At 38.7% G+C, this 21,623-nt stretch overlaps 1 protein-coding gene across 2 annotated transcripts in view; it reads left to right on the top strand.

Moving 5' to 3' along the window:
• Nucleotides 1-338: 338 nt before the first annotated feature.
• The window catches only part of Brwd3 (bromodomain and WD repeat domain containing 3), a 106,616-nt gene continuing 85,331 nt past the window's right edge, over nucleotides 339-21,623 (top strand). For both annotated transcript variants that reach the window (XM_052734768.1, XM_052734761.1), the window contains exons 1-6: nucleotides 339-591; nucleotides 730-788; nucleotides 991-1,020; nucleotides 1,422-1,481; nucleotides 9,579-9,729; nucleotides 10,129-10,227. In XM_052734768.1, coding sequence (XP_052590728.1) covers nucleotides 561-591; nucleotides 730-788; nucleotides 991-1,020; nucleotides 1,422-1,481; nucleotides 9,579-9,729; nucleotides 10,129-10,227 — 430 coding nt within the window. In that variant the 5' untranslated portion in view covers nucleotides 339-560. The remainder of the gene's footprint in view (nucleotides 592-729; nucleotides 789-990; nucleotides 1,021-1,421; nucleotides 1,482-9,578; nucleotides 9,730-10,128; nucleotides 10,228-21,623) is intronic.

Here is a 21,623-nt window from a genome sequence, read left to right as displayed (position 1 = left end):
AGGTTCCCTCACCGGAAAGGGTCCGATCGCCCTCACAGGAAGGGTAAACAACTCTGGAGCTCCGGGACGCCAACGCCACCACAGAGTTTCCCCGAGGTTGCCAGAGCGTCTGCCTGCTTTTAGCACCTCTTCCTCTTTCTCTGGGCAGTAACTAGGCAACCTCAGGCCGGCTTAGGCTGCTGGAGCTAGGCGGCTGCCTTAGTGCCTCTGGCGGCGAGCCGGGAGCGCTGCAAGCTGCTCCCTCCCCTTTCTCCCCCCCCCCTTCTCCCCCTTTCCATGACTCCACCCCTTTTGCCCCCGCCCACCCCTTAGCGACTTCGGCTCCTCCCTCTCCTTCTCTCTCGCTCTCCTTCCTCCTCCGCCTCCTCAGCTCTCGGGCTAGAATATCTATGGGTCGAAACGTGATGCGATGAATCCGAGAGAGACCGAAACTGGGACGAGGAGTGCGGCGGAAGCGGCGGGACTCCCAAGCATGGGGGCTTCACCACAATAGAGGCAGCGCCCCCACCCGCCCCAGCCAGCCCTCCGGAGCGAAGCCCCCAAACCCCCTCGGGAAAAGGATGGCGGCGGCACCTACCCAGATCGAAGCCGGTGGGTAGCTGAGTCGGGGCTAAAGGGATGGGGGTTTGCGCGACGGCTGTCAGAATTTTTTTTAAAGCTTGTATTTCTCTTTCTTGCCTCTCTCTTAACATCTGCCCCCACCCCCCCCCACCCCCACCCCTTCTTTAGAGCTGTATTACCTGATCGCTCGGTTCTTGCAGTCCGGACCCTGCAACAAATCCGCTCAGGTGAGAGAGAGAAGGATATCTGAGAGTGTTCGGGAATGGTCCCAATGGGGAAATTGAGGCACCGGGTGAGCAGTGCAGTGGAGGGTGAGGGAAAGGCCGGCCTCGATTAGTCCTACAGTCAGCGGCTGTGTTGCAAGTGGGGAGGGTGGAATGGGTTGGCGCCCCAATCTGCTCCTCACATCCGTGTTTCCCTCTTCCTCAGGTGCTAGTGCAAGAGCTCGAGGAGCATCAGGTATGGACCCTCTTTGGGAAGGGCTGGGGAGGGCTGGGGAGAAACTGGAGGAAGGGTAAGGTAGGTCACGGGCCGAGGGCAGGGGCCCGGAGGGAGCCTTCGAGCTGGACACTCCGGGCTGTTGTCACTTGGGGTGAGCCGGGTTCTTTCTCAGAAGGGGCGGACAACGCAGGGGTCTTAACTCGCTGCCTTTTATTCCGGCGGGAGGTGTATTTTCAGGATTTCCTTCCCTTTGGCCTGTCCCCCCACCCCCCCACCCCCGGCACGGCGGCAATCGCTGCCGGGACTGAAGAAATGAAAATGCTAAAGGGTCTAGGACTGGGCTCCGGGCTGGGTGCTGCTGATGGGGAGCAGAGGCTTTTCCTTCACCCCCCCCCCTTTTCTTTTCCTCTGGCCCCCAGCTGATTCCGCGCCGCTTAGACTGGGAGGGGAAAGAGCACCGAAGAAGCTTCGAGGATCTGGTTAGTAAACTTTTCATTTCAACTTAGCCCAACTCTTTCTCCACTCCCTCCCCACCTTGTGCCCCCAACCCGCCCCTGACCCTTCAGCCCGCAAGGCTCCGGGAGCCTGCTGTTTGGTGTTCGAACGACTGCCCCTTCCCCCTCCCAGCGTGTCGGAAAGGGTACCTTGCCCTCCTCCAGCCTTGCCTATTTTCACCCGAAAACTTTGAAGAATGTGAGTTGGTTAGTGGAGGTGCTGTGTTGTGGATTATGACTATGTTACAAACATCGGAGAAGGCCCATTGTAGGGGGAGAAGGGACAGAAACCAGGGGGTTATCTTGGGGCACGTACCAAGGACTGACGCTGGCCAATGACAGCGTTGGTAACAGCCCGGAGTTCCGGATTAGTGGAAGAAAACTGGTTTCTGGTTGGTCCTGGCTTGAAATACGGGAACTGAGGCCAGGCTTGGGTGTTTTTTTTTTTTTTTTTCTCCTCTCGCTCTCTTCTTTTTTTTTCCTCCTTTTTCTTTCTTTCTTTCTTTTTTTTCTTTTTAGAGGGGAGGGGAGAAGGGGCTCAGAAGGGGAGCTGACTCGTAAATGAGAAAAACGATGTAAATAAAGATACTAAGGACCACTGAGTAAATTCCAAGATTTGCCGTCTTCAGATAATGGACTACTGAATAAAAACATTGTTGTATATTTCAGATCTTAGAAAATAGCTCATCAGTTCATCAGTAAATCGAATTTGTACAAATAACATTTTCACTAAATCAAAACTATGGATTATGACCTTTTGGGAATAGGTGATCATGATTTGGGGATTAGGAGACAACAATAGGCATTTAAAAAAAATAGAATATACTTTAGTTAAGGACCAAAGCTATTGGATTGACTGCAAATACAATTCGTAGTATAAGTATACCTTTTCCTCCGCACTGAGACAAAAAGATGATCCTTTATATTTTGGGAAGGAGGTTCTTGTGTTGGCCCCAGATGTAGAATTGTATGACAATAAAAGGAGTGATAAAATCTAAATTCAGCTCTCTTTCCTCCAAATAAGATCCAAATGAGGAAAATCAGACAAAGTGGAAAAAAAGTTGGAAGGCTAGTAGAATAAATAAATTATTTAAAATATTCTTGCAATAAGAAACATTTAAATTGCTGTGGTAATCATTTTGATAATTTTTGTATTTTACAGGAGTGAATCCAAATAAAAAAATTGTACAATTGTAATAACAGTGAATGCCACCACCATTACTATTAATGGTTATAATTTCTCACATGGCTACAAATTATTTCTGAATACCTGTTACTACTTTTAATTTTTGGCCAGAAGTTTTATGTTATTGTTGTTAGATATAAGTCCTACTTGTACCACAGAATGTAAAACCAAAGTATTCACTAATACATGTTTTAGCAGGTAACTACTGATACTGATACGTGTTTGAAAATAGTTTTAATATCTAGGTGTATGGACAATATTTTTGTTTACATTGTCCCTTTCCAGTTTATACATGTGTGTGCAGGTAGATCATCTTTGAGCAAATGGCAAAAGGAAACTTAAAAGGGAAAATATATTTTAAAAACAAATGAGCCAGGCAGTGGTGGCGCACGCCTTTAATCCCAGCACTCAGGAGGCAGAGCCAGGTGGATCTCTGTGAGTTCGAGGCCAGCCTGGTCTAGAGTGAGATCCAGGAAAGGCACAAAGCTACACAGAGAAACCCTGTCTCAAAACAAACAAACAAACAAACAAACAAACAAAAAAACAAAAAAAAACCCTAACATGATAGAAAATTGAATAATTAAAAATTTCTCTTTACTATACAATTTTAAAGCCAATTTACTAGTCCTTTTCTTAAACTGTAAAGACAAATTTTTACACAATTACAATCAATGTCCATTTTCTGCTTTATAGTTTTCTGACAGTACTTTTGCATGACTAGTGTTATTTGAATAGTCATCCATGTAATGGTAAGAAAAACAAGTACTTGCATTTTAGATATTATGATTTGTCCTCAATTTCCAATTGATCATTTTTGAGTTACATTCACTTTTTTCACGAATATTTTTGCATAATCAGGTGGTCTTTTTCTGCTACCTTCTTCCCCAAGAGTCCCCTGGACTTTGTTCTCTAATGTGAATTTATGAATAAGGTCAAAGGAGCTCATCAGCTTTGTAGCTTTTGTCTTATATTGAAGATCATTCTCCGGAAGTTGATTGAAATAGACATTTTTTATTTGTACTAAGGTGTACTTAACCCTTAACAGTTACTTTTTACAATTATTGTTAATGCAATTATCTGTTTATATGGACTTGATTTTATTCTTTCATATATTTCTGTTTTGTTAGCTTGTTTGAGACAGGGTCACATCCTGTTTGTAGGCTAACCTGGAGCTCATTATGTAGTCCAGGCTTGCCTCCAGCTCAAAGCAGCCCCCTGCTTCAGCCTTAGAAATGCTGGGATTACAGGTATGACCCACCTCATCAGTATTTAGTTATTTAGTTAGTTAGTTGGTATTGTTACACAAGATTTTATAATTTAGCCAAGGCTGGCCTTGAATTTGTGAGATTTTGTTTAGAATTTAACTATATTTCAGATAAACTATCTACCCTTGCTTTTTCATTTAATTTTTTTTTTTTTTTTTTTTTGGTTTTTCGAGACAGGGTTTCTCTGTGTAGCTTTGGTGCCTGTCCTGGAACTCACTTGGTAGCCCAGGCTGGCCTCGAAATCACAGAGATCTGCCTGGCTCTGCCTCCCGAGTGCTGGGATTAAAGGCGCGCCACCACCGCCCGGCTCATTTAATGTTTTATATCATGTACCTTGTTGTTCTTTTTCTGATTCCCCCTTGTTCACATTTTTTATCCATGAAACTGAAAGCACTAGTTAGCAATTATATTAGAATGGCATAGGTTGTATTACCCTTATTTAATATACAAAATACATGAGGCAATGATAATATTAAATTAAATTTATCAAAGTTATATGTTCAAAAAATACTATATGCTCATTATTGTCTGTAAAAAGAGTATATGCGTTTATGAAGATAATTGTTATCATTCTAAGAATTTGTATTAAAACATTCAGGCTTTAAAACTTTCTTGACAGTATTGGGGATTAAACCAAGTGCATCTTGCATTCAAGGCAAACCCTGTGACTGAGCCACAGCCGGAGCCCTATTAAGAGTGTTTTCACATTGTCATTTGATTCATAACAACTACTTTAAAACAATTTATTAGCATTCCAGACATACCTATATTCTTTCCTTACCTTGCTCAGCTTTTGTCTAATTGCTAACACTGACTTAAATTGGCTACTAGAATAGCAGACTAATTTTTCAGTGCTGGTAGCATAGTTATTGAATGTGTAAGCATGGCCGCAATTCAAACATGTGTGACTTAAAATCTGCTCTGTGACACGCAGTCTCAGTTACGAAGAATAGAATGGAGCATGCAAAACCCAAAACATGTGCTCCTCAAATCCAGTGCAGTGCAGTGTCATAATACTAACTGATATCATGGTAGAGCAGGCAGTCTCTGGAAGCTGGTGTTGCTATTGACTTACTACAGCCAGGTACACATTGTTGCTCACCTAAACAGGTTTTTTAGCACGTACCTAGATTTGGCTGTAGGAAACTCACATTAGTGATTAAAATTTTTCTGGTGATTTATTTGATAATTCTGGAAAAACTGGTATCTCAGTACAAGTGCAGTGGTATTGTAAGTGAAGAGAGTAGATGATAGGGAGGTAAGAATTTATATTTCATAAATTCTGCTTACAGAATTTTGTCTTGAAGTAGTCATCCCTGTCTCTCTTCCTGTGTGTGTGAGAAGAGAAGCTGGGGGGGAGATGTGTGTGAATATGTGTGTGAGTATATGAATTTATGTGTGCTTTCTGTACATGTGGAGGTCAGAGGTTAATGGGATATCTTCCTCAGTCGCTCTGTGTGTGTGTGTGTGTGTGTGTGTTTTACTTTTTAGTAAGCACTAGAGTAAAATTTATTAGTTTTTCTTTTATTTTTAGTTTCATATAAATACATCATTTCCCCCTTCCTTTTCTCCCCCCAAACCTTCCAATATAACCCTTATTGTTCTCTTTCAAATTCATGATCTTATTCATTTTTCATTAATTATTGTTACACAAATATATCTATCTGTATATACATATGTATTCCTAAATATAACCTGCTCAGTCTGTATGTTAATTGTATGTATATTTTCAGGGCTGACCAGTTGATATTGGATAACCAATTGATGTGCTCTTTCCTGGGGAAGACTATTTTTCCCTCTCTCAGCATTACTTATTATTTTTAATAGAATATCATTCATATAGTCTTTAATAATTTCATTCATATAAACAAAGTATCGGGGTTGAGGATTTAGCTCAGTGGTAGAGAGCACAAGGCCCTGGGTTCGGTCCTCAGCTCCGGGGGGTGGGGGTGGGGAAGTATCTTGGTAATATTCACCCCATACACCTTATTTTTTGAGACAATATCTTTCACTGAATCTACAATTTTAATTCAGCTACACTAGCTAGTCAGAAAACCCCAGAGATTTTCCTGTGTCCATCTCCTCAAGGCTAGGATTACAAGCCCATGTTGCCGTTCACGTGGGTGCTGATTCCAACTAAGGTCCTCATGGTTGTGTGGCAAGCACATTACCCACTGAGCCCTCTGTCCAGCCTGCCTGAAATCATCTTTGTCATGTTTTTCACATGACTGGTAGTATAATTAGTGTGCTTTTTTTTCCTGTTGTTGTTTACTGATTGCTTAGGAACCTTTTTGGTAACAAATAGCAATTTAAAGGCAATATATTGTTTTATGTACGTTTGCAAATACTGTATTTGTGTACACACACACACACATATACACAGATTATTTAAGCTGTTAGCTGATACTGAATTTATTCCTTTTATTTTATCTTTTCTACTGAGCAACTTGTAGACCGTAGATGTAGCCTCTGGACTTAGCTTTTCCTTTTTTTTTTCCCTCTTTTCTTGATTTTTATCTTCACTCAGGTTAATAGCCCTTTTAGCACTCTTCCTCCCCTCCCCCTCCTCTTTTGTTTGTTGTTTTTAGACAGTTTACATTGTGGCTCTGGCTGTCCTGGAACTTGCTGTGAAGACCAGGCTCGCCTGGAATGTAACAAGAGTGCCTGCTTCTGCTTCCGCCTCTGGAGTGCTGGGATTAAAGAATTGTGCCCCAGGCCCAGTCACTCTTATCACTTCTTGAAGTGCTGAAACCTAGAGAATTCTTGACCCAAGGAGGGTTTGAGGCTTCTTTTTCCTAGGGAAAATCTTTAAATGAGTAGAAAGAAAAGGAAATGCTATTAATACTGATTAAAATTCACAAAGGAGAGTTGTAGGCTGTCTTAAGACCTTGTAACCTGTGCTGCTAAAGAGTGCTCTGGAGTCCCTTTAATCCTAGAATTTAGGAGGCAGAGGCAGGGGAATCCTGTCTACAAAGCAAATTCCACGACAGCCAGGGCTGTTACACAGAGAAACACTGTCTGGAAAAAACCCTAAAAAGAGAGAAAGGAAAAGAAGTATTCTGATTAGAGAAGACCCTGTTATTATTTCCATTTCTGCACAACTATCCCTGATTCATATTCAATAACATTTTTTACATAATTATTGGAAAATCAGACATTTTTATTTCTATAAAGTTGCCACAAGATTTAAGATGTGAGTTTATGATTCAATCCTGACTTTTAAGTAAACCTAAAATATTGATTAGAGAACACTTAAGAGACACAGCTCTTACCTCTAGGGAAAAAAATACTTTATTTTTGCTGGGTTCTTTTTTGTTTGTTTTGGGCTTTTCCATACAGTATACGAAGCCCTAGCCCATCCTGAAACTTACTCTGTAGACCAAACTGGCCTGAAACTCAGAGATTTGTGTGGCCCTGCTTCCTGAGTGCTGGGATTAAAGGTGTGTACATCACTGCCCAATTATTTTTGCTTCTTTAGGTCTCTGTATTAACCCCTGATACTTGGAGTTTTGATTTATTTCTATTTACTAGTTTGTTTTCTCCACAGGGACTGTCATTTCTCTTAGGGCAGTGGAATCTTTTTGAGGGGGTTGTGGGAGGGCATCATCCCTTGTCTCTAGGTATACTCTACATCTAGGGTAGTTATGTAAGATTGTTTTTTTTCTGAGACAAGGTTTTTCTTTGTAGCCCTGGCTGTCCTGGAACTCACTTTGTAGATCTGGCTGTCCCAGAACTCACTTTGTAAACCAGGCTGGCCTCGAACTCACAGAGACCTGCCTGCCTGCCTCTGCCTCGAGTGCTGGATTAAAGGTGTGGGCCACCACTGCCTAATTTATTTAAGGTTTTATAACAAGTTTGTCAAGGGTCAAAAAATATTTACCAAGAAAGACATTAACTTACTACTCTATACAGAGTCTCCCATATAACATTTACTTGTTATAAGGAACTCAGTTTGTTCGAGTGTTGGAAAATTTGCATAGTTTGCATGTATGTAAATAGACAGTGCCATGAGGCTTTTTTTCCTTTCACATACTGTATATATTTACATGAGACATACTAAATAAGCCAATGTGAATGGTAACTATCATGCGCTGGGACATTAGGATATTGGATTCTATAGATAATATTTTTAGATTGAATCATCAGGTGCTTTGATTTTAATATTACTTGCATATTTTAATGAAGTATAGTTCTTTTTAAGTATTTTCTTGTTAAAGCAAACTGAAGATATGAAAAATAACACAAAGTATTTCCTTGACCTTTGTCCCAAACCTAAAGGTAAACTTTCTAAATACAAACCTGAAACAGCATGGTTGCTCTTATTTCTGAGCGTCATGATCATTGCCTAAGTTCTACCTATTTGAGTAGATTCCAATTAATTTTGGCAAAAGCTTACAAAACAATTGACCGGAAGTGCTGGGTGTGTTGATATACACTTGTTAGCACTTTTCAGAGTCTTGCTATGGAGCTCAGGTTGGCCTGTAACTCAGTATAGAGTGCATGTTGCCTTTAAACCTTTTGGAATCTTCTTGCTTCAGCCTCCAAGTGCTGGAATTTTAGGCATGTGCCGCTTTGCTAGACACTGCTAGTTAAGATTCTTTTCTTCTTTTTTTCTTTGAGATAAGATCTCACTATGTATCTGTAGGGGGCCTGGAACCACCAGGTTGTCCTTGAACACACAGAACAGAGATCTGCCTGCCTCTACCTCAGATTCTTTTCATTTTTCTTTTCCTTTTTCTTTCTTTTTTTTATTTTTTATTTTTTATTTTCTGTTTTTTTGAGACAGGATTTCTCTGTATAACAGTCCTAGCAGTACTGAATTCATTTTATAGACCAGACTAGCCTTGAACTCAGAGATTCACCTGCCTCTGCCTCCCAAGTACTGGAATTAAAGGCGTGGGCCACTACAGCCCAACTCCAGATTCTTTTCTTAACCAGTTAATTCTCAGTACTGAATAAATGAAGTCAGAAAGTTTACACATCACTTTTTTTTTGTTTTTTCGAGACTGGGTTTCTCTGTAGTTTTGATACCTGTCCTGGATCTCGCTCTGTAGACCAGGCTGGCCTTGAACTCACAGAGATCCGCTTGCCTCTGCCTCCCAAGTGCTTGGATTAAAGGCGTGTGCCACCAACACCCAGTTTACACATGTTTTTTTTTTTTTATTTTTCACATGGTTGCGTTTTTTCTATTTTGTACCACAGTTTATATAAAATTAAGTTATAGTGATTTAATAAAGATCTGTAGAATACAGTCATTGCTATGTAAATACTATGGCAGCATTTAAAGATGCTATGCTTATTTTGTGTCAGTTTCTTTTATAAGAATTTGTTTGAATTATTTGTGTGTGTGTGTGTGAGGAGGGCAAAGGTTTTCTGGTGTTACAGGCAGTTGTGAGCTACCTGATGTGGGAACTAAACTTGGACATCTACAAGGTAGTAATTATGTGCTCTTAGCTGCTGAACCATCTCTCCAGCCCCGTTGTGTCTGTTTCATAAAATTGGTTCACATATTAAATACTTGATTTTAATTTTCTTGATTTCATACTTTACAATACTTTGCTCTATGATGGAATAAGTTGATACCTTGGAACTAAGTGGGTTTTTTTCCTGTGTTCTATTTATGATTTTTAGGTGGCAGCCAATGCACACATTCCTCCAGACTACCTCCTTAAAATTTGTGAGAGGATTGGTCCCTTATTAGATAAGGAGATCCCTCAGAGTGTCCCTGGGGTACAGACATTACTAGGTGTTGGTCGGCAGTCTCTGTTACGGGATGCCAAAGGTAAGAATTTTTTTAGATATTTAACACTGTTACAGAGGAAGAGTAGGAGATCAATGTAGTTTCAGATGAATATTTACATGCCTTTAAAAATACTTTCTTTTAGTTTCTATGAACTTGCTGGATTTTATTAATTTTCTAAATGTACAAGTGAATTCCCCCCCCCCTTTTGTGAGACAGGGTTTCTCTGTGTAACAACCCTGGTTGTCCTAGAGCTTACTTTGTAGACCAGGCTCACAGAGATCTACCTATCTTTGCCACCACCTGGCTGTGAGTAAATTTCTAAAGGTGTAAAATCAAGTCCTTTGGTCTCGAGTACTTGAAAAAAAAAAAGCTTTTTTTCCCCTTTTTTTTTGAATGTTTATTTTTTCCTTAACTAACTTTTGGTCTTTTTTTATACAGACTGTAAGAGTACACTATGGAATGGGTCTGCTTTTGCAGCTTTACACAGAGGCAGACCTCCAGAACTACCTGTAAATTATGTGAAACCTCCAAACGTGGGTAAGTAATGTCATGCAAGTTATAAACAAACATATTCTTGATTCTTTGTTGTTGGTGGTATTGTTTTTGAGACAGGGTTTGTCTGTAACAGCTCTGGCTGTCCTGGATCTTGACTCATTCTTGAACTCTTGGTAGCCAAATGTAGGTACCATGATTGAATTTGAAGTATAAACACACTTAGATTCTTAGAGTTAATTTTTTTTGAAGATTGATTTATATATGTATATGTCTGTGTGTATGTATACTTTATGCCAGAAGGTGCCTGAGGAGGCCTGAATCGAGAGTTGGATCCTGCTGAGGTGGAACTACAAGGAATTGTGAACCACCCAATATGGATGCTGGGAACTAAAATCTAGTCCTCTGGAAGAGCAAGCACTCCTAACCACTAAGTTTTCTCTCCAGCCCTACAAAATTTCTTAATGGGACCATGTACTTTAAAAATAACATATTTATTCGTGTGTGTGTGTGTGTGTGTGTGTGTGTGTGTGTGTGTGTGTGTGTGTGTACACATGTACGTGCAACTGCACAAGTTTGGAGGTCAGAAAACAACTTGTAGATTTTGGGTTTCTTCTACCTTCTGAGTCTCAGGTCAGCAGGCTTAGCTGCAGGTACCTTTACCCACAGAGCCATGTCATGGGCCTCAGGGCTGTATTTTTAAAGTCATTTCCTATCTAAAGCAAATGTCACTGTGTAAAAGATGACTTATTTTTTACATTTCATTTCTTTCTTAGCAGAAACTTGGTTTGTTTTTGAGACAGGATCTCATGTAGTTCAGGTTAACCTCCAGTTCACTGTAGCAGAGGACAACCTTGAATTCCTGATCACTTCTGCTTCCTCTTCACAAATGTTGAGATTGTGGTGGTCCCCTGCCTCAGAAACATTTTGAACATATAGTATGGGTGGTTTTAGCCATATGGCTTTCTATTTCTAGATCTCTTCATTGAGTTTCCACAAATTTTTACAGGGAACTGTTTAAAGATAGCTTTCAGAAGGAAACAAATGTATGTTCTGTTTATATTTCTTTGCCAAGTTTATAATGATGTTATGTATTTTATATCAGTCATCTTTCTATTTATGTTTTGTTGTTTTGTGACATGGTCTTGCTGTTTCCCATACTGGATTGGAATTCACTGTGTAACGAGGCAATCCTCTAACTTGTCTCTTGATTCTTGGAATTATAGACATGAAGCACTACACTTTGCTCTATTTTTTAAGCAAAACATCCCCATTTTTAATTTTAGTTTACAGAAACTCACACATCCCTAGTTATTCTGGGACATCTCTGGCCACATCATTTTGAATAATTAATAGTTACTGGTCTACCAAGATGGCAGATCTCAGTCCAAAACAATTTTGATTAGAACTAGGATTTACAAAGTACTTGTACATTCTGCTTCCATAAAAATTACATATTTTTCTATAGTTCCTTACACACTGTGCTTTAAAATCTGAATAGATAAATTTCGATCAAAACACAAGAACATTTTTTTTGTTGTTGGCTTTTTAAAAAAATTTTTAGACAAGGTCTCACTATGTATCCCTGACTGGCAACAGAGATCTGCCTGTCTCTGCCTTCCAAGTGCTTGGATTAAAGGTGTGCATCACCTTGCCCAGCTTCTTGTTGACTTTTTGATACAGGGTCTCATACCCAGGGTAGCCTCGTGGTAATCCTTTTGTTTACACCTCTCAATGCTGGGATTACAGACATATGCCTCGTTTATTTACAATTTTTCAAAAGGAATACTATTATATACAGTAAGTTAATAGAACTTATTAACCCCTAGAGGTTAAATGAATTGAGGTAGAGATTATTTTAAAAGATAATTAGACAAAATCATTGCTTAAACATAGATGTTCATAAGAGAAATTGGTGACTTGGGAGTGCATTGCTATCAGTACTCTTTCATAGTTTGGATGGTACTTGGCAGAATAGACAACTGGGTTAAGCCTTAATGGATTTGTGTTGCTGATAATATTTTTTCACTTTATCAGGGATAGTTTATATACCAGTATTTTTATTTATAGTATATTGAATTGAATTGAAGGGTTTTTTTTCCTCATGTACTTATTTGTGTTCAAAGATATATGTAAAATCAGAGATTCGGCTACCTCTACCTTCAGAGTGCTAGGATTAATGGTGGTCTGTGACACCCTGTCAGACTTTAAATTCTGTTTTTTTCTTTTTGGTTTTTTGAGACAGGGTTTTTCTCTGTATATTCCTGGTTGTCCTGGAACTCGCTCTGTGGACCAGGCTGTCCTTGAACTCACAGAGATCTTCCTGCCTTTGCTTCCCAAGTGCTGGGATTAAAGGCGTGCCCCACCACCGCCCGCCACCACCACCACCACCACCGCCGCCCAGCTCTTTTTAAAATCTTAAAACCTGCCTTGTATTTGGAGAGGAGCTTAGATATAATTCACTCAGTTTTCACATAGAACACACTAGTCAAGTTTAAGAAATTTAAATTTAAAAGATTTAGCTAAATTAGCTAAGATTAAGTTTAAGAGATTGAGAATTCAGACCATGATAAAAACTTTGACTAGGAAAGCAAAGAATATGAATGCCAGATCTTTTAAAATTGTGATGTCAAAGCTAGGTGTGGTAATGCATTCCTGTAATCTAACACTGTAACCTCCAGGATTCAGGAAGTTCCAGGAGGAGAATCAGACAAAGTCTGGGTCAGCTTTGGTTTCTTAGCAAGTTTGAGGCCTGCCTGGGCACTGTGAGAGAATAAAATTACACAAAGATTTTCTGCACTCAGGAGGCAGAGACAAGTAGATCTCTGTGAGTTCAATGCCAGCCTGGTCGACATAGCAAGTTCCAAGTCTACAGAGACAAACCATATAACAAAACATTGTTAATTTCAGGAAGTGTTCTCATTGTGGGGAGCATTTCTCTGTACCTACTTCATTCATTCATTCCATTTTTGGTTTCTTAAGACAGGCTGGCCTCAAATTGGATTTGTAGCCAAGACTGACCTTTGAATCATGATCTTCCTTCGATCTTTCTTACTTCACCTCCCAAAGTGTTGAGATTCCAGGCTTGTATCACCATACCCACCTCACCATAGCTAGTTTGAAATTAGTGTTTTACAGACAATCAGTCTAACACAGAACTATAACATGGTGGTAAGTCTTAAAAGCTGTATAAAAAAAATCTAACAACTAGAGAAAATTTGAGCATTAGTGAACATGGAAAGCAGCTGTGTCTAAACAATACAAAGAAAATTTGTAAACTGTAGGTCTACTCTGAGCCTTTTCGAGACAGGGTTTCTCTGTGTAGTTTTGGTGCCTGTCCTGGAACTCTCTCTGTAGACCAGGCTGGCCTCGGACTTACAGAGATCGCCTGGCTCTGCTAGGATTATAGGCGTGCCTGACCCTCTGAGCCTTTCATATGTAAAGTATTTTGTGCTTTACCTAATGATGGGTACTTCTTATGTAATTAGACGTTGCAGAAAAGACTAAAGAAAGGAATTAGGGAGGATATTAGCCTTTAGTCCCAGCACTCTTCAAGCAGTCAGGCCAGTCTCTTAAATTGAAGGCCAGATTGGTCTACTCAGGGAGTTCCAGATTAGCCAGGGCTATATAGTAAGACTATCCCAAAAAAAGAAGGAAGTAAAGATTCTAAACATTTCTAGGGAATATGTCTGGGAAACTAGCTTCCCTTTTTGCAGCATAGAAACCCTAACAAAATCCAAGGAAGTCATATAATTGGTTGAAGATAGTTTGCTTTTCTTATATTTTTTTATAGCTATAGTCAGATGCTCATACTTCAAATACACTTATTCAGCTGCAAAAGTAGATAATTAGCTATATTATTTTTTTTAAAGACAGGGTCTCAGTATGTAGCCCTGGCTATCCTGGGACTCACTGTGTAGGCCAGCATGGCCTAGAACTCACAGAGATCCATTTGCCCTCTGCCTCCCAAGTGCTGGGATTAAAGGTGTACACCACCACTGCCCAGCTCTATGACTTTTTAGAATCTGTATATCTATCAATCAATCATCTTTTTATTTTTGATGCTAGAGATGAAGCTAGGACCTTATACGTATTAGGTAAACTCTTTACCACTGAGCTCTGTCTGAAGCTATCTTTTTAATATTTTGATTTTGAAATAGTGTTTTGCTCCAGGCTAGGCTGGCCTTCAGTTTTCTGGCTTTTCCTGCCTCAGTGTTCCGTGTGACTGGATTGACAGGACTTTGATACAAGGTCTGGCTGTTTTTAAAGTAAAGCATGTTAAGGTGTAGTGATATAGAATAAAATTCTCCCTTTTAAACTGTCCAGTTTACTGAACTTTGACATGTAAGCATTAGTGTAACTTCCAGAGTAATAAAGGATGTAATGTTTCTATCATTTTCTGAATTTCTGTCTCACAACCCCTGAAAATGACTTATCTTTTCTTCTGTGGTTATATATTTGGTTTATTTAGAATACCATGTAAGTCTGGCTGGCCTGGAACTCACTATGTAGATCAGGTTCATCATCTCATCTTGTTTTTATTCCCCTATCGTGTTCTTGACCTTGAATTCACAAAGATCAACCTGCTTTTGTCTTTCAAGTGTTAGGGCTAAAGGTATGAACCACCACACTTAGCCCACAGTTATATTTTTCAGGCAAGATCTTACCGTGTAGCTCATACTCACCTAGAAATTGCTATGGAGACCAGGCTGGCTTTGAAGTGTAGTGATTCGCCTGAGTAGCTCCTGAATGCTGAGGTCTAGCAGATTTCTTTTAGATGAGCATTTTATGAGACTTAAGTCATATCATATCAGTAGCATTCCTTTTTATTACCCAGTAGTATTGCATTGTATTGATACATTGCATTATTTGTTTAGTTCCATCCGTTATTGGATAGTTAGATTATTTTCATATTTTGGGTATTATGAATAAAGCTACTTTAAATCTTTTGTATAGGTATATTCATGCATATAGTTTGATTTTGGGGAAGCAAATACATAGTAGAATTGGTAGATCGAATGCTACATACAAACTTATTTTATAAGAAACCATGGAACAATTTTAAAAGTGGTAGTGCCATCTTTATTTCCACCAGTGATATAGACATTTGCACTTGCTTCATCCTCATCGGTTTTTTGTATGATTATTTGGTATCTTTTTATGTGCATAATTGTCAATTTCTTTATAAAAGTGTCTGTCCTGTGTTCATTTTAAAAACGGTTTGCCGTTTTCTTAATGAGTTCTTAATATATTTTTGTAGCTAGAGTTTTCCTGCCTGGCCCACAGTCAGGACAAATCTCTCTCACCTGTCAGTCCCACAGCCGTCAGACCCAACCAAGTAAACACAGAGACTTATATTGGTTACAAACTGTATGGCCGTGGCAGACTTCTTGCTAACTGTTCTTACAGCTTAAATTAATCCATTTCTATAAATCTATACCTTGCCATGTGGCTCGTGGCTTACTGGCATCTTTACATGCTCTTTGTCATCGTGGCAGCTGGCAGTGTCTCTCTCACTCAGCCTTCCACTTCCCAGCTTTATTCTCCTCCTTGTCCTGCCTATACTTCCTGCCTAGCCAATGGCCAATCAGTGATTTATTTATTGACCAATCAGCAACACATTTGCCATACAGACCATCCCACAGCACTTCCCCCATTTTTTTTTTCAAAAAGGAAGGTTTTAACCTTAACAAAGTAAAATTACATATAATTTGGGAATTTGGGCATAGCTTCTCTTACTACTTCCTGCTGGAGGGGGGCGCTGTATCTTATGGGGACACAAAGAAAATTTTAGGATTATGGAATAGTCCATGAGGCTGTATTGTCTGAGCCAGTTGCCTTCAAACCATTCTGGATGTTGGATCATCTGGGCCATGGTGTCATCAGAGAACTTTCAGGGGGTCTTGGCTGGTCAAACCTGATGTATCTTAATCTGGAACAAATCCATAGCCTCTGGCTTTCTGTGGGAACAAAAGCGACTCTTTTCCAAAGTAACATATCCTTATATCCAAATTTTGAAGCCAAGGTACCTTTAAAATATACATTTTGGCATAACTCAACAGCTTTTACAATCAAATGTTTTTCTGCAGTTAAAAATTCCAAAGACAACACAATCCAGATTCTCTGTGTAATATTCATCTTTACGTGGCTTATTTTTTTTTTTTTAATTTTACTGTCTCTTTAAAGACTTTATTTTTAAAAACTATGTATTTCTTTATATAACTGTATATATTCCTTTTTCTCTCTCTTCCAAGTCTACATATATTTTACACAATTGTAAACTATTACATCTGAATCTGTCTTATTGTGAATCTATTGCTTTAAACTGCAGCAGCTGTGGCTGCTGGCTCCGCCCACCTCAGCTTCCCAACATGGCCGTGGTATTTTACCGCCCGGCTCTGGGAGCTATCGTGGGTCTATGCTTTTATCCAAGCAGCATGTAGCCCAGAAACCTCTTTTTTTTGTTTTGTACTAGCAAAGTCTAAATCCACCGTGCAGCTTAATGTGCCACTTGCAGAAACCTCATTCCCGCCATACAGCGGCAGGTCGAGCAGGCACGATGGGAACCCTCCAGTAGCTCAAACCGGGAGCTGCCGCTCATTTGAGAGAGACAATTAGGAACTGTTTTTAGCTCCGTTTTAGAATCTTTTTTCTCAGTTTTTAGGTGGAAACTCTTGCCACCACGTTGGACGCCATTTGTAGCTAGAGTTTTCCTGCCTGACCCACAGTCAGGACAAATCTCACCGTTTTCTTAATGAGTTCTTAATATATTTTGGTTACAATTCTTTCCTATTTTGGATCAGTCTGTGACTATCTTTGCATTTTTTTTGTTTGAAAATTCCATTTATTTCACTCTAATGGTAGTGAATACATACAGCACAAAGTAAAATCCTAACAGTACAGATCAGGTCTCAGTATTTCAGCCTGAGTTTGTTCTTAACTCTGCCCATTGCTGTCAGTGTGAACTCAGTCACACTCCTGGGCTCTTTACATGGCTTTTCATCTGATAATGCCTGAAACCATTGTGAGGACTTATCTTTTTGCATTTTTTAAAGTCTTTAAAAGGACAGAAGCTTTTGATGAAGCCCTGCTCATCAGTTTTTTTAAAGTATATGGGTTTTTGTGTCATATCTAAGAAATTGTTGCCTAACACAAGATCAAAAGATTTTCAAAATTTGTTTCAACATTTCTCATCCTTAGCCCTCATATAATCTTTATAATCCATTTTTCAATTACTACAAACAAGCTTTGGGGCTTTTCCTTCAAATACCATTGAATACATGGCTCAATTTTGGGAAGATTTTAGTTAGTTATTGCTAGGTAACATTTTCAGTTTTTGTATAGACCTTGTGATACTCATTTACTAAATTTGGTGACTTAAGATACCTTGAGATTGTTTATGTGGATGATGTAAACACACAAAGATAGTTTACATTTTTCATTCTTTTTCCCTTGAATTTCTTTCTTGCCCTATGAAGTAGTTCGTTGAAATAGTAAAAATGGAATCCTTTGCCTTGTTCCTTATTTTAAGATTAAAACTAGGCAATTCTTATCACTAAGTATCATCATAGATGCTTTAATTGAATCAATTTGAAGATGATACCCTCTATTCCTACATTAAAGAGACTTTTTAAAAATCAAAAATGGATATATCCCTCTTAATTTTATGATTGGAATTTCATCAATAATTTATGTATACATTTTAAGCAAGTACTTTATCACTAAGCTCTATTCTCATGAGTGTACAGTGTTTTGATTCAGGGTTTCATGTAGTCCAGACTAGGCATGTACTCACGGTATAGCAGATGACATCTGTTCCTGACATGATTCTCCTGTCTCCATCCTATGAGCTGGGACTACAGCTATATCCTACTATGATTTGCTTTATGTGGTGCTTCAGACTGAATCCAGGACTTTGTGCTTGCTAATTCCTTTTTTTTAATTCTTTGAGAATTTCAAAGAGTTTACTTTTCTCATACTCTTTTTAAAAAGGAAAGTTTTATAGAAGTGTTTTGCTAAATACAATTCTGACCATTGAGACATCTCTCCAGCCCCCAAGGTCAGAATTGTATTGATTTGGGAAAACATTGCTGTAAAAATATACTTTATGAAGTTACCAAAGAATTAAAAAAGGATTGGTATGATATGATCTTTAGAGATCAAACCATTAAAAGTTAAGCATTTTTTCTGCATAAAAATGCAAAACTTTCAAATGTAGTAGGGCAGCTTTGAACCCTGGGACTTCTTCTCTCTACCTCCCAAGTGGTGAGGTTATAGGCATACCAGAATGTTTGTGGACTGGAGATGGCTCAATGGTTAAGACTACTTATTTTTATTGTTCTTCTAAAAGACAGGGGGCAGGGGGTTCAAATCATAGCACCCACATGACAACTTCAGTTCCAGGGTATCTGACATCATCTTCTGGCCTCTGGACACCAGGCCATGCATATGGTGCACAGATGTACATGCAGAAAAACACCCATACCATAAATAAATTAAAAAAGTAAAATTTCTGACCTCACCTGTACTCTATACCATGATACATTGTTTAGTCTAATGTTCCAATGCTTTGTGCAGTTATTCTGTAATGATGCTTAGCAATGTAATGAAATGAGGTGAGGGAGCATGATGAAGGAATTTGGGAGTTAATTCCCAGATACCATTTTCCATACTAACTAATATACCACTTTAAATATATGTGTGGTTCCCTTGATCAAGGGTGAATTTCTAAATTTCTCTAGAGAAAGAACAAAATATGACTATAGGGGCTGAAGAGATGGCTCAGTGGTTAAGAGTGCCTGCTGCACTTGCAGAGGACCTGAGTTTGGTTCCCAGCACCCCATTGCGGCTCACAAAGCATTACAACTCCAGTTTCAGGGGATCCAACATCCTTCTCTGATCTCCACAGGTACCAGGTACACATGTGTTACACAAACATACATACAGAAAAACTCTCATGCAAATGAAAAGAAATCTTAAAAATGAGATGGCATTTTTATTTACACTCCAGTCATACTATTTCATTAACTGGGTGCTTGTCTAGTCCAATTGGACATTTTATTGTGCCAAGATTAAATCAGGAAGAAATTTGAACCAACCTCAAACACTATAAATACTGAATATAACTTAAATAAATACTGGGGCATGTGCAGTATTTGTGGTGTTGCTTGGAGTCTTACCCTATTACCACTATGTGTTATTATTTATTCATCCATTTAAAGATTAATGTTCGTTATGGGAACTGGTAGTTAAGACTAAAATTTTATGCAAACACAGATCTACTGCTGAGCTAGTTTGTCATTAGGGAAGTAATATTAAAAGTTCGATGTGACTTTCAAAAACTAGTAATTATTATCCCTCATGGCAAAAAGTTTAGAAATTCTATTTTCATATCAAAACAATTGTCATACAGTTTCTCTTAGAAGGGCAAGGGTATGACTTAACTCATTTAGTTACATATTAACATTATTTCCCAAGAGGAAATATGCATGCTTTTGTATGTGTAGGCTGAGTCAAAGGTGTGATGCATTAAGATGCTATTTTTAAACTTTTTTCACTTTTATCTCCAGTCCAATTAAATTAAAGCTAGATGCTATAATTTGCATAGCATGCCTTTAATTTACATTGTGTACACTTTAGGAGGCTTGCATTAATTCTGGAGCCAAATTATTATTTACAAGTTGACATAGGCTTCCATTGAGCATTGATTGTCTCTTGACTTACTGGCCATTGCATGTGTCATAGTTAATGCCAGAATTTGCTTGGAGGTGGGACATCTGCCTCTTTTTAATATGTAGATAGAAATTTGAAGAAAGTACTCTCAGCTAAACTGTTCTCTTGAGTAGATGAGTGAGGTTCTGTCAGAAATGTTTATCACTCTTCCTCCTTAATTTTCTGTAGTTCCTATCTCTTGGGTCATTTTTTGGCCAGACTTTGTCCTGTGTTGGTTGCCTCTCCCCATTTGCTCTTCCTCCTAGTTGTACTTAGGTAATTGTGCATGTCGTTAAGTTGCTTCTAAAGTCCTTGCTTTTATGTGTCTGGAGAGGAGGAAGAGCTGTTTGTCACACCTGCAAGTAATTACAACTGAACTATAAACTCAGTCCTTTGTATGTGCTACATTGAGTGCTTACTAAATAGTAAATGGATGGAAGTGCTATAATTACTGCCACATGGAAATGGAAACACCGTGGTAACTGCAATGTTTATACAGCTGAGTTTCTAGCCCTTTACATACATTTCTGGAATCAGTATTGCAGTAATATTAGGATTAGTAATTTTAGGACCTTTGATTTTTATATTTTGAGATTATAATATTATTACACCATTTCCCCCTTCTCTTTCTTCCCTCAACCCCTAAGTCTATTCTGAACTTTTCTTTTTCATACAATACAAAATATTTTAGTCTTTTTTCTGCACTATACATTTGATCAAGTGCTTTACAGAAATATTACTTTATAGTTTATCAAAGGAAGTTTTAAAACAAGTGTTAAATTTGTTAAATTGGAGAAATGTGTATCCAAAACTTCTGGGTTAATAACCAAATCAGGTTTAAAGGCTTAGAGGACGATTAAAAGGATAAGAAGAAAAATACAAATGTAAGGTGGTTGTGGTGGGGCACTCAGGAGGCAGAGACAGGAGGATTTCTGAGTTCAAGGGCAGCCTGGTCTATTTGGAGAGTTCTAGGACAGCCAGCGCTACATAGAGACCCTGTCTCAAAACAAAACAAAATTACAATGTTTGTTGTTCCACTTATATTACATTTAAATAACTGCAGAGTGACAGAAAGGCTGAGCAGAACTGGAAAAGGTGAGTAGGTTTTTTTTTTGTTTGTTTGTTTGTTTTGTTGTAACTCAGTATTACCTAAGCAACAATCGAATGTATGGCCATTACCTAGTAAGCCTAGTATACTAACTAGTGTTTCCTAATTTGTGCTGCCCATGAGAACTGTGGGATGGAATTGGCATCCTCTTTGAAAACTATAGACTTTTAGAATGAATGATTAAAGTTTTACAGATATAATTTGATCCATAATAACATTGAATTGGTGAAAGAAATTATTCTGCAGTTTTATGTATTTACTAGACTTTCCAGCTTTTATTCAGATTTATTTTTACTCCTTTTCTAGTACCTTTCAAATTTAGTGGATATTAATTTGTCTTGTTGTTAAAGCATTTCTCAAAAAAAAAAAAAGAAGAGTTTTACTCAGGCTTCCTATGATCCTTTGCAGATGTAGAGCTGATGCCGAATTTTACGTGTTTTCTTTGTTTGGTTTGATTGTTTTTTACAGTGCTTCAGATGGGACTTGGGGCTTTATGCATGTAACATACTTGTTGTACCGCTGAACTATAGCACCAGCTTACCATTTCCAGAGTGGGTTTTTTTATGTTGTGTTCCTTTTGTTTTTAAACTTTTTGAGAGAGATTCACTTTGTAGCCCAGGGT

This window comes from Peromyscus californicus, unplaced genomic scaffold (genome assembly GCF_007827085.1).
Source record: "Peromyscus californicus insignis strain IS unplaced genomic scaffold, ASM782708v3 Scaffold_10__1_contigs__length_136768540, whole genome shotgun sequence".
Taxonomy (NCBI): domain Eukaryota; kingdom Metazoa; phylum Chordata; class Mammalia; order Rodentia; family Cricetidae; genus Peromyscus; species Peromyscus californicus.
The sequence above is the reverse complement of the archived record's forward strand: the minus strand, read 5'-3'. Positions and strand labels throughout refer to the sequence as shown.